The 16,530-nt window shown below is 44.0% G+C and overlaps 1 protein-coding gene across 5 annotated transcripts in view; it reads right to left on the bottom strand.

Moving 5' to 3' along the window:
• The window catches only part of EDA (ectodysplasin A), a 215,302-nt gene extending 199,461 nt beyond the window's left edge, over positions 1-15,841 (bottom strand). For 3 of the 5 annotated variants that reach the window (XM_045029914.1, XM_045029915.1, XM_045029916.1), the window contains exon 1: positions 3,531-3,966. In XM_045029914.1, coding sequence (XP_044885849.1) covers positions 3,531-3,827 — 297 coding nt within the window. In that variant the 5' untranslated portion in view covers positions 3,828-3,966. Of the gene's footprint in view, positions 1-3,530; positions 3,967-4,063; positions 4,084-15,455 lie in introns of those variants that run through there. The other 2 variants (XM_045029913.1, XM_045029917.1) reach the window with 2 other exon arrangements.
• Between the last annotated feature and the right edge of the window lie 689 nt (positions 15,842-16,530).

Here is a 16,530-nt window from a genome sequence, read left to right as displayed (position 1 = left end):
TATTTATTTTACATACAACAATAGTTTAGTTATATATTATAGACTTGTAGAAAGAGACCTAAAAACATTAAAATGTATTGCTGGCACACAAAACCTTAAATTAGAGTGAATAAATGAAGACTCAGCACACCACTTCTGAAAGGTTGCCGACCCCGGTATAGTGTATTTAATTTTAACAAATATTACAATGCCTCTGATAATTTGGGATTATTATTTCATAACAATATCTAGATAGGACTCTGGTTACAACGTAACTTTTCAAATGGGGCTAATGTTATGAAGAAGTCTATTGTGTATTTTGTATTACTTAGCACCGTTGGTGTTGATTTTTAGTTACAGAATTTTACTCGTGCTCTAACCACAATAGTTTATGTAAAATAAAACCACATGTCTTAAAATTTATCTATTTTCCCACAAAGATTGAAGTAATCCTTCTTCAAGCTCCTTGCAAAGACAAAAACAGGTGAAAAGGAGGTGAGAGTATTCCTGCATATTATCAATTACACCTATAGTCAAAGGCACCCCGCTCTAAATGTGCATATACTGTTCAGTTACCTACAGGTAGGCACTTCAAGGACAAAAGTGTAGTATACTGTCCCTTAAATTGGCATTTGCATGTTCTCATTATTACTTAGAATATTTCCATCACAATCAAGCATTTTAATGTTCTACTGTCCAGTTATACAAGAATGAACATATTTAGACTATTAACCTACCTGGAGTGTTTCAACTGCACAGACAACATTTGGACTTCAGTCTGTATCCAAACTGATCAATTATCCTAAATCCATATACAACAGAGCACATATAGTTTAACTACTTAATCTGGTTAAGTGCAATCACTCTTTTATTATTTCATGGTACACTTGTTCAGTCGGATAGCTTTTAAGAGTCATCTTATTTCGCATGAAGGCCCCTGAGGAACTTCAAGCATGCAGGAGTAATGTTGTACAGCTGAATACAGTGCAAGGCAATCTAAAGATTTAATATATCAAATAGTCAGTTTCAATTAATTTTACATTGACAAGGCTTAACATAAAGCATGAAAAAACTGTTAGAACTCAATAGTTTTTATTTGAGTTCAATAGGTAGCTTATTTTTACTGTTTGTAGCTACAACAGAGTCTGTTTCCCTTAATCAGTTGTGGTTCAGGTACAGTACATTAAAATTGCAGACTTGCTGAGACTTGAACAGTGAGATCGATGGCTTATGGTCAACTGCCAAGTAGTGGAAACTTTTATTCCAAATTCATGGCTTTTTCAGGGCTCTGTATTTTCTATAATGAGGAGGGAAGCAACTGTAATAACTCCTACATGGGCTGAGGCAGGGCTTTATGCTTGCTACACAATGGCTCTCTTTACAAGTACCCCTTCACCCACAATTGTGCTTTTCACCCAGGAAGGAGAATGTGTCACTGGAGTTTACGCTTAGCAGGGACCACCATTCCACCTCAAATCATAGGAATATACAGTTCTAAAGACAAGTAACTGGATGGATTGAATTATTCTAAACAAAAGCAGGCTGCCTTCTCCAACCTTACTGACTAGCCATTGTTTATAGATTGACTCCACATATGGGGTGATGACCTGAACGTGATGAGCAGGAGACTGAGTCGCCATTTCCGCTCAGTCTATGGCAGTACAGAACAGGGAGAGTGGCTTCAGACTCCACCTCCTCCAATGGTGTTGCATGAAAAATGAAGGTGGAGGGAAAACAAGAGAAGAATCCAGTTTATTGCCCCCACTCAACCTTTCAGCCAGTTAGGCGAGCAGCTGTTAGCATAGAGTCAGCCCCTCCTCCCCTATCCTTATTGAAAAACAAAAGCCACTTTTGGCTCAATGGGGAGGGGGGAGCAACAGACACCCCAAACCAGAAGAGGAAAGAGCAGCACACAAAAAGGGATCCAAGAAAGGTGATATTAGAGGAGGTAAGAGAATTATATAACTATAATCTCCACATCAAAATTAAGCAGTTAAAATTTGAGATCAGTTATTATTCTGTCTGATCATTACGTATATATATATATATATATATATATATATATACATATATACATACACACACACACACACACACATACACACACTATTGTTACAATTAACACCTAAGATTATAGCATTTTAAAAGGTAAGTAAAAATCTTTGTTTTCTCTGTGTGTTTGACAGCGTTTTGTGTCATGTCAGTTGTATAGTTTCACCTTTCCTCTGGATAGTCAATTTCCCCAGTTGTTAGTGTCAACCTTTCAGAATACAGTGGAGAAAACACATTTTGTCATAGAAAGTGTAATTTAAAGCCACAGAAGTTAGTAGAGGGTTCAACAGCAGTTGTAGATGAAACCATTCAATTCATTTAAAAAAAAAGTGTTAGATTTAAGTGAATAAAAGTGAGCCTTTGATTAACATCAATAACGATATGAAAACAGAAAAAAAAGATTCCCTAAATTTCAATCCCATATCTGAAAGTATAGGTACCTGAGGTATAAAAATCAAACAGGTGATCAGGACCCTTATGAAGGATATCAGACCTTTTTCTTTTTTTTTTTATAAAGCTATTCAACTTTCATGAGACTGAGAACCATAAAGGAGAGTGATAAAGTTAATGCTTCTTGAATTGCTGAAAAGGTCTGGAAGAAGCCAGAGATAAGAAAATTGTTGCAAGAGCATTGGGGAAGGATTCTAATGTTTATCAAGACAATTGCCACTTGAAGTACCCCTTCAGGCTTGTATTATACAAAATCGCCAAGATTCACAACAAAGAAAAAGATGAAGAGGGGCAGGGGGAGGGGAGAAAAGATCCATCTAAAACATACATCTGAAGTACAAAACCTCACAAAGCTAAAAAGGTTGAGTGTATAGCATTATAAAACACTTTTAGAATTTCTGTAATTGGTGACAAGGTTTTTCCTTCCTACAAACCCAAGACAGCAACAAGATCTCTCACCCATGCATTCTCTACCCCTGAAATGTTTGGTCAAACTATCTTTATAGTCCTCTATCTGAATATGATGAAAGCATGCACCCACCTGGCCAGAAGAGGCATGCATGATATTCCAAAATTGCAGCCACAAGCCATCATGTTCTTGTCTGTTGCTTCGAGGAAGGACCAGACTCACCTTTTAATACAGGCTTGGTACAACCTGTTTGGAAAGCCCTAACACGGGCGAGGGAGTGGATGAAATCCACTCTTGCAAGTGAAACAGGAGCCCCAGCGTTAGTATTAGGTGACATTAACATCATGCTGGGGAGACGGAGAAATTCTTCAAGGCAGAGAATTTGTTTCACAGTGATCGAGAAGGGAGCATGCCAAGCAGCAGGACGTTCTCCCCAATGCCCAGCCACCCTCACCTGTCTCCAAGACACCCTCCATCAGCCCTGAAGAGCAGCTGCAAAAACGCCGGCTAAGGAGTGCAGACACTTGCCCTGTACTTCCCCTGTTCACTCGCACACCCCGCAAAGCCGCCCCCGTGCTCACACACCTAGTACCTCCAAGATCCAGAGTCACCCCATTGTTCCCCGGTGCCCGTGACTCACCTGCTGGCGGCGGTCCGTGGGTTCGGCGAGGTGCTGCAGGCGGGCCGAGCCAGAGGAGCCCTGGGCTGCCGCGGTACCCCCGTGACGGGGAGAAGGCGTGGGATCGGGGTCCCGCTCCCGGCGGAGCTCGGAACGCAGCTCCAGGTAGCAGCCCAGGGTAAGGAGGTGCAGCGCAAGCGAGAGCGCGAAGAAGCCCAGGAAGAGGCGCCAGCTGCCTCCGCCGCTGCCCCGGCGGCCACAGGCGCAGCCACCTCCGTCAGACCGGGGCGCCGCCTGCTCCCTACGCTCGGAGCTCATGGTCAGTACCACCGCAGGCGATTCCTGCGAGGAAAAGGAGGCTCGGCTACTGCTCCATCCTCGCCCGAGGAACCCCAAGCCGGAGCCGCAGCCAGGCTGTGCGGCCAGAACAGCCGCATGAAGCGCCCGGCCAGGGGGAGGAGCCCGCAGGGGAGGAGCCGCCACGGCCTCCGACACGCCTGGCTCCTTGTCCAGACAAGGCCTGGAGGCGGGGCAGCTGGAGAACTCCGCCTTACCTCACCAGGCCTCTCTTTAACTCTTCCCGGGCGGTTGGGCTCTGGCGGCTTAGATTCGCCTTTATCTCATCCCCATTATACCGGCGAGAGGAATCGGCCTAGGAGTACAGGGTACAACCTAGAACCCAGGAGTCCCTCCTCAAAACCAGGGACCTAACTCCCTGCTTAGCGCCCCCTGCTGACATGGTGGCAATTAAAATTATTGTAAGTTTTTACAGTAAATCACTGATACGTTCTTTCAATCATCAGAAGATTTTTGTCTGAGACTATACATATTACTACTAATAGTAAATCAGACAACGAATGGTGGCAAAATATGGAATGCTGGTGCTAAGGGAGCTCTCAACTAGGATGCTATCTAAGGCATGATAAATGGGGCTGGAGTAACAAGCAGAGACTCACAGCACTGCTCTAAAGTTTTTTCCTTATAGACCAGGCACGCATACTTGCCATAAAAGACTTTCCATAGCTTTAATTTCCCACTGTGAGATATGTTGAGTAATATAAAGACATAGGCTGGAAGAATACTGCCAACAGCTGTAGTTGCCCCTCCAAATGTTATTTCCTTTTGGAATTACATCACAGTCAGTCAATGTCAGGTAAAGATGCAGATCACCTTGTCCAAATAAGCAAGTTTAGGAAGAAATGAAGCTTAGGATGCATAATATTTCCCCGTTGACGCTGCTCAAAGCAATAAAAATATAAAGCAAAGATGAAATACGCTCTTTGTTAAGAGCGGACAAAGATCTCCTTATTGGTAGCACTGCCGAAAGATAGCATGATTTAGCAGCATGGGAGTAGTGGCTAGAGGGGACCTGCAGGAACAGCAGCAGGTGAGAGAGACAGAGATAGCAGCAGAGAGGGTGCTAGTACTTACCCTCAGCAGTCAAGACATATCTATGTGCATAGGTAAGCACAGGGGTGGCAGGTTTATAATTTTTGGTGGTGCCCAGAATGGGTCCAAGTCCCTCCCCCCACCTTGTAAGCCAATATATATTTTTTTATAATAATGTAAAAATGGACTGGAAACAGTAAGCATTCAACAGTTTCCCTATATTGCATAATGTGTGTATGGGGGGGTGAGGGCTCTGGCTGGGGGTGAGGGGCTCAGGGCTAGGGCAGAAGGTTGGAGTGTGGGTGGGGGATGAGGGCTCTGACTGGGGATAAGAGGTTTGGGATATGTAAGGGGCTCAGGCCTAGGGCAGATGGTTGGCATGTGGGGGTGAGGGCTGAGGAGTGGGGCCAGGGATGATAGGTTCAGGAGAGGGCTCAGGGCTAGGGCAGAGGGTTGGGGTGCACAGGGGTGAAGGCTCTGGCTGGGGGTGTGAGCTCTGGGATAGGGAGGGGCTGGGGATGAGGAGTTTGGGGTGCAGGCAGGCTGCCCCAGGGCTGGGGGCAGAGAGGAGGTCACCACAGTCCCCACAGCCCTCTCCGCCCCTCCACCCCCTGGGCAGCACACTCACCCTGCACCACTGTCATTGCACGTGCTCCTAGGGGCTGGGGCCCTCTCAGGTCCAGGAAGCCCCCTCACCTCCCCAGTGTTGTGATGGCAGCCCCTCCTCCCCCACCGGCACCCATGTGTGCCTCCTCCCTCCGCAGGCGCTGCCTCAGCCTGCTGCCGGTGCCACTCCCTTTTGTAGCTGGCAGCAGCCGGCAAGGGAGTACAGCACAGAACTGCAGGGCAGCCACCCGCTTCCCAGGGCACAGGCAGGGACGCTCCGAGGGAGGTGCTCTGGGGCAGTAGGTGGGGCCACAGGAAGCACGTGGGGGTGGTAGGCAGGGACAGGGGACACTCCGGGGGAAGCACGCAGGGTGGCAGGTGGGGCTGGGAGAGAGACCCGGCCCCAAACATTGGTGGATCCGGGCCCCGGTGTCCTGAATTTGCTGGCGCACAGGCACCATGGGCCCATATAACTCACCATCCCTGGGTAAGCATGCATTTTCACACTCCTGCAATAGAGTTTGCTGCTGGACTGGTGTTGGAGGGGGGTTATTAAGATTCATGGAACAAGTTTGTCTCTCTTACAGCTACTGTTTCAAGCTCTTTCCAGTAGGGCTGTCGATTAATCGCAATTAACTAATGCAATTAATTCCAACAAATTAATTGCGATTAAAAAAATTAATCATGATTAATCACAGTATTAATCGCACTGTTCAACAATATAATACCAATTTAAATGTATTAAATATTTTGGATGTTTTCCTACATTTTAAAATAAATATGTTGATTTCAATTGCAACACAGAATACAAAGTGTACAGTGCTCACATTATATTATTTTTATTACAATATTTGCACTGTAAAAATGATAAAAAGAAATAGTATTTTTCAATTTACCTCATACAAGTACTGTAGTGCCATCTCTATCATGAAAGTGCAACTTACAAATGTAGAATGTTTTTGTTACATGACAAAACAAAGTAAAATTTTAGACCTACAAGTCCACTCAGTCCTACTTCTTGTTCAGCCAATTGCTAAGAGAAACAAGTTTGTTTACATTCACAGGAGATAATGCTGCCCGCTTCTTATTTACAATGTCACCTGAAAGTGAGAACAGGCATTCTCATGGCACTTTTGTAACTGGCATTGCAAGGTATTTACGTGCCATATATGCTAAACATTCGTAGGCCCCTTCATGCTTCGGCCACCATTCCAGAGGACATGCTTCCATGCTGATGATGCTCATTAAAAAAATAGTGTGTTAATTACTTAGTGATTGAACTCCTTGGAGGGGAATTGTATGTCTTCTGCTTCGTTTTACCCATATTCTGCCATATATTTCATGTTATAGCAGTCTCGGATGATGACCCAGCACATGTTGTTCATTTTCACTGCAGATTTGACAAAACGCAAAGATGGTACCAATGTGAGATTTCTATAGATAGCTACAGCACTTGAACCAAGGTTTAAAAATATGAAGTGCCTTCCAAAATCTGAGAGGGACGAGGTATGAAGCATGGTTTCAAAAGTCTTAAAAGAGCAACACTCTGAGGCGGAAACTACAGAACCCAAACCACCAAAAAAAAAATAAAAAAAAAAATCAAGCTTCTGCGGGTGGCATCTGACTCAGATTATGAAAATGAACACGCGTCAGTCCACACTGCTTTGGATCATTATCAAGCAGAACCCATCATCAGCATGGATCCATGTCCTCTGGAATGGTGGTTGAAGCATGAAGTGACATATGAATCTTTAGTGCACCTGGCATGTAAATGTCTTGTGACGTCGGCTACAACAATGCCATGTGAACGCTTATTCTCACTTTCAGGTGGACACTGTAAACAAGAAGCAGGCAGCATTATCTCCTGCAAATGTAAACAAGCTTGTTTGTCTGAGCAATTGGCTGAACAAGAAGTAGGACTGAGTGGACTTGCAGGCTTTAAAGTTTTACATTGTTTTGTTTTTGAATGCAGTTTTTGGTACATAATTCTATATATGTAAGTTCAACTTTCATGATAAGGAGATTTCACGATAGTACTTGTGTTAGGTGAATCAAAAAATACTATTTCTTTTGTTTTTACAGTGCAAATATTTTTAATAAAAATAAATACAAAGTGAGCACTGTACACTTTGTATTCTGTGTTGTAACTGAAATCAATATTTTTTCAAATGTAGAAAACATCCAAATGGTATTCTATTATTATTTAACAGTGCAATTAATCATGCAATTAATCACAATTAATTTTTTAATCATGTGATTAATTTTTTTAATCACTTGGCAGCCCCACTTTGCAGACTCAAGCAGACATCACGGCATCTGCAACACTAGGTCACATTTTAAATGTTCCTTATTATCACAAGGACTAGAAACTTACTTTAAAAAAAACTAAGTGTTGTCAGCTCTCTGGATATTTCGGTTTCTCTTAAATTCCAGCTCCTGAGGCATGGGATCACAATAGAAAAATCTCACTTTCATTTAAGAAAAGAAGAAAAGTTGCCAATCCTCATGGTTGTGGAGAAAATGTGCTTGAAAATGTGACCCTCAGAGTACTGTAATGACTCCAAAAGCAAAAGGCAAAGAAAAAGAACTAAAAGTTATAATAAAAAAAACCCTCGTAATTTTTAAGCCACTCATTTTTTGGCTCGGGGTTCCTGGTATAGCTGACATAGTTACATTACTTCAGGAGTTAGAGCCCAGATATTTAAAGCTATTTATGCATTGTTGCATGCAGCATTGCAACACCTAACTAATTTAGGAGTCTAAATCTCATTTTCAAAAGTACTTTAGGTACTTAGGAACCTAAATCCCATCAACTTTCAATAGGATTTTGGCTCCTATTTCTAAATCACTTTTTAAAATGAGAGTGCCGCCGCCGAAGCAAAAAAAATAGCGGACTGTGCCCCTTGAAAAGAGCCGACCACAGGAGCCTGAATGCCGCCCCTTGAAAAGTGCCGCCCCAAGCACATGCTTAGAATGCTGGTGCCTAGAGCCGGCTCTGGATTTAGGCGCCTAAGTTAGTTAGGTGTTGCAACGCTGAGCCTAGCAACTCCTGAATACCTTTAAAAATCTGGGACTTTGTAATATAGATAGCAAAGTGACAATCTGGGCCTTAGGTCTTGCAACCCTGAGCAGACCACCACGTAAATATATTTACAGATCTGGGTATGGCCGTTTTGATGTTCTTAATATTTACTGCAATCTCTCTACAATTGTTGTCAGGTACAGATGGCAGATAACTCCCAACACTACAGATTTTCAAAAGTTATATTGTCTTAGCATCGAGGAGACTCAGTGGCCAGAATATACTCACCGTACTGGGACTGACTGAACTAAAGCTAGCTGTCCTGAAGCTAGTCTGATCCACTTCAGACTTTTATTAATATCTTTATGGGAACTTTTTAGGGTGTTTTTATCTTTTTCTCTCCAGCAAGGTTTGAATCTAATAATGTCTATTTATCTTGTTATCAGTGGCATCAACTGGGTATCCTTGAGAAGTACCCCTTCCACATCAGCTTAAAGACTGACCTTGATGAGGAACAAGAAATGGATATATTCTCAGATCTCTACAGGACCCCCGAGTTTAGGGCCCATGACACAAGACAGCGGATGGAGCATATGTTAATGACAGGCAGAAGAACTGAGAGATATGTAGGGAAGTCCAGCAAATGCTCCTGAGACAGCAAATGCAAATGCTGCAAAGCGTTATGGAGCCAAACTCCAAAAGACTTTTATCCAAGCAGCCATTCCATTGAACAGACAATACCATGTTTCCAGACCCTGTCCAATATAACCTCCAAGATGCCAGCACAGTGTGCCACACTATCTCTTCCACTCAACCCCAGTGGAAAACAAGAACTTCTGTCAATATACATACAATGACCTGTGATGAATGCAGGAAAGCACAGCACCTTGCACTTTTAAAAATGGTTTAAAATGGTTTTTTAAAGTCTTTTTATTGCTCCTAGTGGATCTCTAAAATGTACTTCTGTTGATTCACAAAACAGCCCCCCAAATCAGTATTCACTCTATGAATCTTCAGAGGATGCTGGCAATTCAGTTATGGTTCATACACAAGCACATTACAGTTTAATCATGATGTGACACATAAAAACAAACCAGCACATTATGCAATTATGGTACTCTGTCAAAATGTGCTCCCAAGGCCTCCCTCAGCTGAATAGCACCTCACTTGTGTCTGGCTGTTCAAAATCAGCCAGTCTGGTAACATCTCCCTGTTTACTTCACAAATATCATGTAAGATACAACATGAGGCAACAACAATAGGAATATTTAGCCCAAGAAATCAAGCCTTCTTATTAGACTTCTCCAGCACCCCCTCAATCTACCAAATGCACATTCAACAGGTTTGGTAATATCAGGATTTAGCCACTAGAAACAATAACTTGGGGGGCGGGGAGGGAAGAGTTTTTATTTTCCTTTTTAAACAAAAGATGGGTGAAGTTGTAATTCACCCCCAGCATGTCCACTCCCTAGCATGACAAAGAGTAGCCAGGAGCTCAATGACCTTTTTCAGGATTATTTTACAGTATTTTTCTCTACAATAACAATAAGATTGTTAGAGACAGAAAAGCGCTATTAGGTCATTTAGTCTATCCCTTCCTCTAGGCACCAATGCAGAATTGTAACCTACTGTAAAATTAATAATGGTTTCTCCACTAGTTTTTAACATCCCAAGTAATAGGGCTTTCCATCCTTTCCCTTAGGAGGCAAGTGCACAGCCTAATAACTTTCTGTGAGTGAGATGTATCCCTGATGTAACTCTCCTGCTGTTAATTCTATCCCTTTCCTTCCAGCTGCAATCCTGTTTACCACCATAAATTGTCCATTTCCTTCCTTGCTGTTGTCACCTTTCAGATATTTGCAGACTGTTAAATCCTCACTCCATCTTCACTTAAATCTGTCATGTGCCAGCAATGCCCTTCTGCTATGTACATTGGCCAAACCGGACAGTCTCTACACAAAAGAATAAATGGATACAAATCAGACGTCAAGAATTATAACATTAAAAAACCAATCGGAGAACACTTCAACCTCCCTGGTCACTCAATTACAGACCTAAACGTCTCAATACTCCAACAAAAAAAACTTCAAAAACAGACTCCAACAAGAAACTGCTGAATTGGAATTAATTTGCAAACGGGACACCATTAAGTTAGGCTTGAATAAAGACTGGGAGAGGATGGGTCATTACACAAAGTAAAACTATTTCCCCATGCTAATTCCCCCTCCGCCCCACCGTTACTCAAACCTTCTTGTCAACTGTTGGAAATGGGCCATCCTGATTATCACTACAAAAGTTTTTTTTCTCCTGCTGATAATAGCCCATCTTAATTGACTAGTCTTGTTATAGTTGGTATGGCAACACCCATTTTTTCATGTTCTCTGTGTATATATATCTTCCTACTGTATTTTCCACTGCATGCATCTGATGAAGTGGGTTTTAGCCCACAAAAGCTTATGCCCAAATAAATTTGTTAGTCTCTAAGGTGCCACAAGTACTCATTCTTTTTGCTGATACAGACTAACACGGCTACCACTCTGAAACCTGTCTAGCTTGGGTAACTCTTTTAATCCTTTATCAGTAGTCAGTCCCTGGCCCACATGCTTTTTCTCCCAACTTCTTTCAATTTGGTAATAAGGGGCCTAGAAATGCAATCAGTATTTCTAGAGTGACTGCCCCATAGCCACTGTGACATACCAGTAAAATCCAGACCAATGAGTAGCTGTGTCATCCTTGCCCTGTAACCTAGCTGTGTCATCCTTGTAACCTGGCATGCCCTTTACAATGTTGTGCTGCTGTAGCCTCCAACCTGGCTACTTACAAATGCCAGCCTCCAGCATGTAAGTCACTCCCAGCTACGTCTGCATGTGCTGCAGCCAGCCAGCCACACCTTGGCTCTTATCAGTTTTAAAGATTACCACACATCACAAAGTATGTCTTCACTAGCAATATTAAAGTGCTGCCACAGCAGCACTTTAACGTGGCCGTGTAGCTCTACCAGCTGGAGTAGCTCCCAGCACTGGTGCAATGTCTACACTGCCACATTACAGCGCTGAAACTTGCAGTGCTCAGGGGGGTGTTTTTTCACACCCCTGAGGGAGAAAGTTGCAGTGCTGTAAAGTGGCAGTGTAGACAAGGCTTTAGTCTCAGATTTCCCCGCAGAAACATATGTCCTGTAGTGCCCAGCCCTCTTCTAGACAGTATAAATATATTAAGTCCATTATGCCTTTACAGGAATAATATACACACTACTTTTTACCCCAAATGCAGTTATCCAAACACTTCAGTTTAAACACTTTGGATGAGATAAAACAATCTTATTAACTACAAAGAGATTTTAAGTCAGTACAAGTAATGAGGCATAAAAGTCAGAAATGGTTTGCAAGAACAATACAGATAAAATGTTTTACTAGTGCCTAACTTAACAAACTATATAAGATTCAAAACAAAGTTTTCTCACCACATGCTTTCAGCTGTCTTACTGACCAAACTCTTCAGGTCAGGACCCCTTGCCCAGAATCCAAAAGCTGCTTCCTTTGCCTCTTCAGGTGCAATGAATGTGAGGCAGGGAGATCAAGGGTGTCTTGGGGTGTCCTGCTTTTTATAAAAAGAATAGGAGTACTTGTGGCACCTTAGAGACTAACAAATTTATTGTAGCATAAGCTTTTGTGGGCTGCATCTCACTTCATCGGATGCATGTAATGGAAAATACAGAAGGAAGAGATACATATATATATATATGCACAGGGAACATGAAACAATGGGTGTTACCATACACATTATAAGAGAGTGATCAATTAAGGTGAGCTGTTGTCAGCAGGAGAGAAAAATAACTGTTTGTAGTGGTAATGAAAATAGCCCATTTCCAGCACTTGACGAGATATAAGGGGGTCGGGGGTGGGGAGAGAAATAAACATGGGGAAATAGTTTTATAGTTTCAGTCCCCCTCTTGAAAAACATTTTCAGCTGGCAGCAATGAGACAGGCAGGTAGTCTGTGTGGAAGGAAACTCTATGCCATTTCTTTGCTAAAATGTAGATTTTCGCCCCTGCCCCCTTTCCTGCCAAAGTATGGCCACTTAGCAGGTAATGGTCCATCAGCCTTGTTTACATTTGGCTGAGGTGTCAGCTTGCCCTTTGTCTCTGAGGAACTTGTTTGGCCACTGCCCACATTTATCTGGAAAACATACTTTTAGCCCTAATTTCATCTTATAACTTCACATACAACACTGCTACGTGCATTCTGCCATGATATTACTCATCAGCAAATTATGAGTTTTTAAGTGATACCTCATAAAGCATACCTTGTACAAACATTATTACAGTAGCATGTAGGGTGTGAACACAGGGGCATATCCTGTCACAGCCACAAGCTCTCCAACCTTTCATACTCCATGATATGATACCTCTGTGCACATGTGCCATATTTGCTGACCCCAGAGATTGAACCAGGGATCTCCAGACCTAAAAGCATGAACCTCTATAGTGTTAGCTAAGGATGCAGGATTTTAAGGATAGAGCTGTAACAAACCCTCTGTGGATCTGGCAGAGGGAGACACGCAGTACATACTGAGCAGTGGATTACATATGCTGCACCCAAACTGCATTCTTCTCTCATTCTCATAGGTTTGATTGAATCCTTTCACTCCTCTTTTCCACTCGTATTCCTGACAATTCTTCAGCTCCCAATTAATCTTTTCTCCTAGCCTGTTCCCTGCCTCTCCCACTCAGGATTTCCTGCTGCTTTCACTCCATTCTCTTCTTCTCCCCAGTTGCCACAGAAACTTTCAGGCTTCCAACTGCCATGCAACCTTTCAGTGTCAACATTCCCTCCTTTCCCTTGTCAAAAATAATCACTATGTTTGGAAAGCTATGCATCCACATGGACCCTATTACATGTGCCCCCCTTGTTCACATGTCTTCTGTCCTTGCTCAGACAGACACATGCAACATCTGACTAACACTGACACATGTAATTGGGGTTAGATAGTTTGGAAACCTACTCTGAGAGACGTTTAGGATTTGGGATCACAGCAACAGCTCCTTTGCCTCTCTGCCCCTAACTAGAGACCCAGGCCTTGGCTACACTGGTGCTTTACAGCGCTGCAACTTTCTCGCTCAGGGGTGTGAAAAAACACCCCCCTGAGCGCAGCAAGTTACAGCGCTGTAAAGCGCCAGTTTAAACAGTGCCCCAGCGCTGGGAGCACGGCTCCCAGCGCTGTAAGCTAATCCCCTCGGGGAGGTGGAGTACCTGCAGCGCTGGGAGAGCTCTCTCCCAGCGCTGGCGCCGTGACCACACTCGCACTTCAAAGCACTGCCGCGGGAGTGCTCCTGTGGCAGCGCTTTGGAGTTTCGAGTGTAGCCAAGCCCTAAGTTGGGTGAAAAAAGAGTTTCTGTTCTTATGTGGCAGGTGCAGTGCAAACCCTTTTCACACATAAGAGCTAATTTTACTAATTTTCAGAGAAAATACAATAAATGCATGGGGGTGAGGGCAACGGAGGAAGGGGGACACTTTTTACCACAGAGGGCAGAATCAGCCACTGAAGAGCTCCCTGTGGCCCCCTTTACACCCACCTACACACCTCTCCACCACATATTGTGACCACATCTACATGGGCAAAAAAAGTGCATGTTTCAAACAAGTTATTCAATGGAAAACCAGTCAATCACTGTAGACACAGCTAAACATCCCAAAATCATTTAAGCTATTTGCATGGAAGCCTGAAGGCTTCTGATTAAGCTCAGTATTGTGAAGCCCAAATGTTCAAAAGTCATGAGTCAGGATCCCCCCCAAAATCCTGAGATTGCTAACAAAATATATAAATTAAAAAAAAATGGTGGTCTTTTCATTTGCTTTCTGCTTTTTCAGCTGTGGGCCACACTCGGATCACATTTTACTGCTGAGGGAATTCTACACCAAAAAATAATATTAAAATTCTGCACACAATATTTTAAAATTCTGCAAAATTCTTCAAATTTTATTTGTCAATAAATAAATGTGGAGGCTCCAGCATGGAAGTGGGGAGCACAGGCCACTGGAGGCATGAAGGTGAGAGATCGCCCTTCAGCCCCCTCTCCTTTGCAGGACACAGACTTGACAGTGAGGCTGCGTCTGACCCTGACACAGCACAAGGGCCAGGCCTGCCTCAGCAACACCCTGGGGCCCTGCATCTCTGTGCCAGGTGCACCAGGTGTGGGCAGGCAGGCTCAGCCATGTTACTACACATGGGGAGTCCAGGTGAAAGTGCGCAGGCCCAGCAGAGGGGGTCTGGGTGTGGGAGGATGGGGATCAGCAGGAGCATTCTGGGTGTGGGGGGCTCAGGAGGGAGGTTCAGGTGCTGGGGGACTGGGGCTTGGTGGGGTGGGGGTCTGGTACAGCCAGGAGAAGTTTCTGGGCATGGGTCTGATCCAGCTCCGATAGCTCCTTTCAGGGGAAGAGCAAGTCCTGTCCTCAGTCCAGCTGAGAATAGCTGCTGAGCTGTGCACAAGGCAGGAGCAACCAGCTAAGGCATCTCCAGAACCTCATTGATTTACCTCTTTGCTGGCTGCTCCGGGAGCCTGAAATAATGTGCCAGTACTGTTGGAGAGGGGTGCTTGACCACTCTTGCGGCTCCTTGTCAGAAAGTTTTTTTTCTGCAGGGAAACAAAGAAATCTGCAGGAGACATTAATTCTGTGCACGCACAATGGCACAGAATTCCACCAGGACTAACATTTGTAAGCTTTCCTCTGCAATCAGGAGGTCTAGAATTTTTTTTTGTAAAAGAAAACTGAGATTCTCACATAGTCCCTTGTCTCTAGGAGCCGGTGCTTTGAATGAAACAAGAAATATTGTGAGTTTTGTGATAAAACTGCAGGAACTGGTCACACTGTAAGCTAGCTCAGTTGAAAAGATCTCACACCTTTTCTACTCAAATAGTCCACACAGTTTACCTGGAGCTTCTTTTCCTGTGTGTGGCTCTCCCCTGTGCTGCAGTGGCTCCTCAAGGCTCTAGGAATCACCTGTGCTTGAGAGCACTTTTCTTGTTTTGCTGCTCCCTTAGCAAGGCAGTAACTCCCTGTATCCCGCTGGGGCTCTCTGGTGACTGCCATGCCCTTCTCCATGTTGCAACACTCTCCTCTAGAAGCTGTTCCACCTGGGCTACTGACTGCACAAAGAATGACTGTCTCCCTCCTGCCTCCAGCAGGGGCATTGAGTGCAGCTGCCTGCCTGGCACTTTCCCGCAACCAGCTCTCCTTGCCCTCCCCGCACCAAGAAAATCAGCAAGGGCTGTTCACTCAGTATCTCTCTTCTCTCACTCTCTGCCTGGCTTGGTTAGCTGCCCCTTTCACCCTCCCCTTTCCCTCCCTCACACCTGTCCCCTTGACACAATTCTTCTCACACACTTGACCTGGCTGCTATTAACTTTCCCTCTCCTCCCTGGAGGTCCTGCTGCTCCCACCAGCACTTTCCTCGGACCCCTCCAGCTCTCTAGTACTGCCACAGAACCTTCCGGCAGTGCCAGCACCTCCTCCCCCACCCCCAACTGCCACAGAACCTCCCCCCACACCTTCCCCAGAACCTTCCGCCCACCCTCAGCTACCGTGGAACCTTCTGGGCTCCCCCCAACTGCCACAGAATCCATTAAGGAGACACCCCACTGAATTAAAACAATCCACTTTCTGGGTGAGGGAAATGCTATTACCACATTATGTACCTCCCCTCCACCCCAGCACTTATAAACCCTTCCTACCATGCATTAAGGATGCAAACGGATGAATATGCAAACAAATAAATAGATAAAGCCTAATAATAATAATTAATAATATCTAGCTCTTAAAATAGCACTTTTCATCCAGGGTCTCTAACTGTCAGACTTTGCAAGTAATTTTAGAAGATATTTTCTTTCCCCATCCTAGCCCTGTTTTGCAGTCATTTCCCTTTGCCAGTACACCACCACTTTTAAAAAACCAGCCAAGCTTTACTGAAATTAAATTCTAATCATATGACAGGTATTGTTTTTGACAA

The sequence above is a fragment of the Mauremys mutica genome, chromosome 9 (genome assembly GCF_020497125.1).
Source record: "Mauremys mutica isolate MM-2020 ecotype Southern chromosome 9, ASM2049712v1, whole genome shotgun sequence".
NCBI lineage: Eukaryota > Metazoa > Chordata > Testudines > Geoemydidae > Mauremys > Mauremys mutica.
The sequence above is the reverse complement of the archived record's forward strand: the minus strand, read 5'-3'. Positions and strand labels throughout refer to the sequence as shown.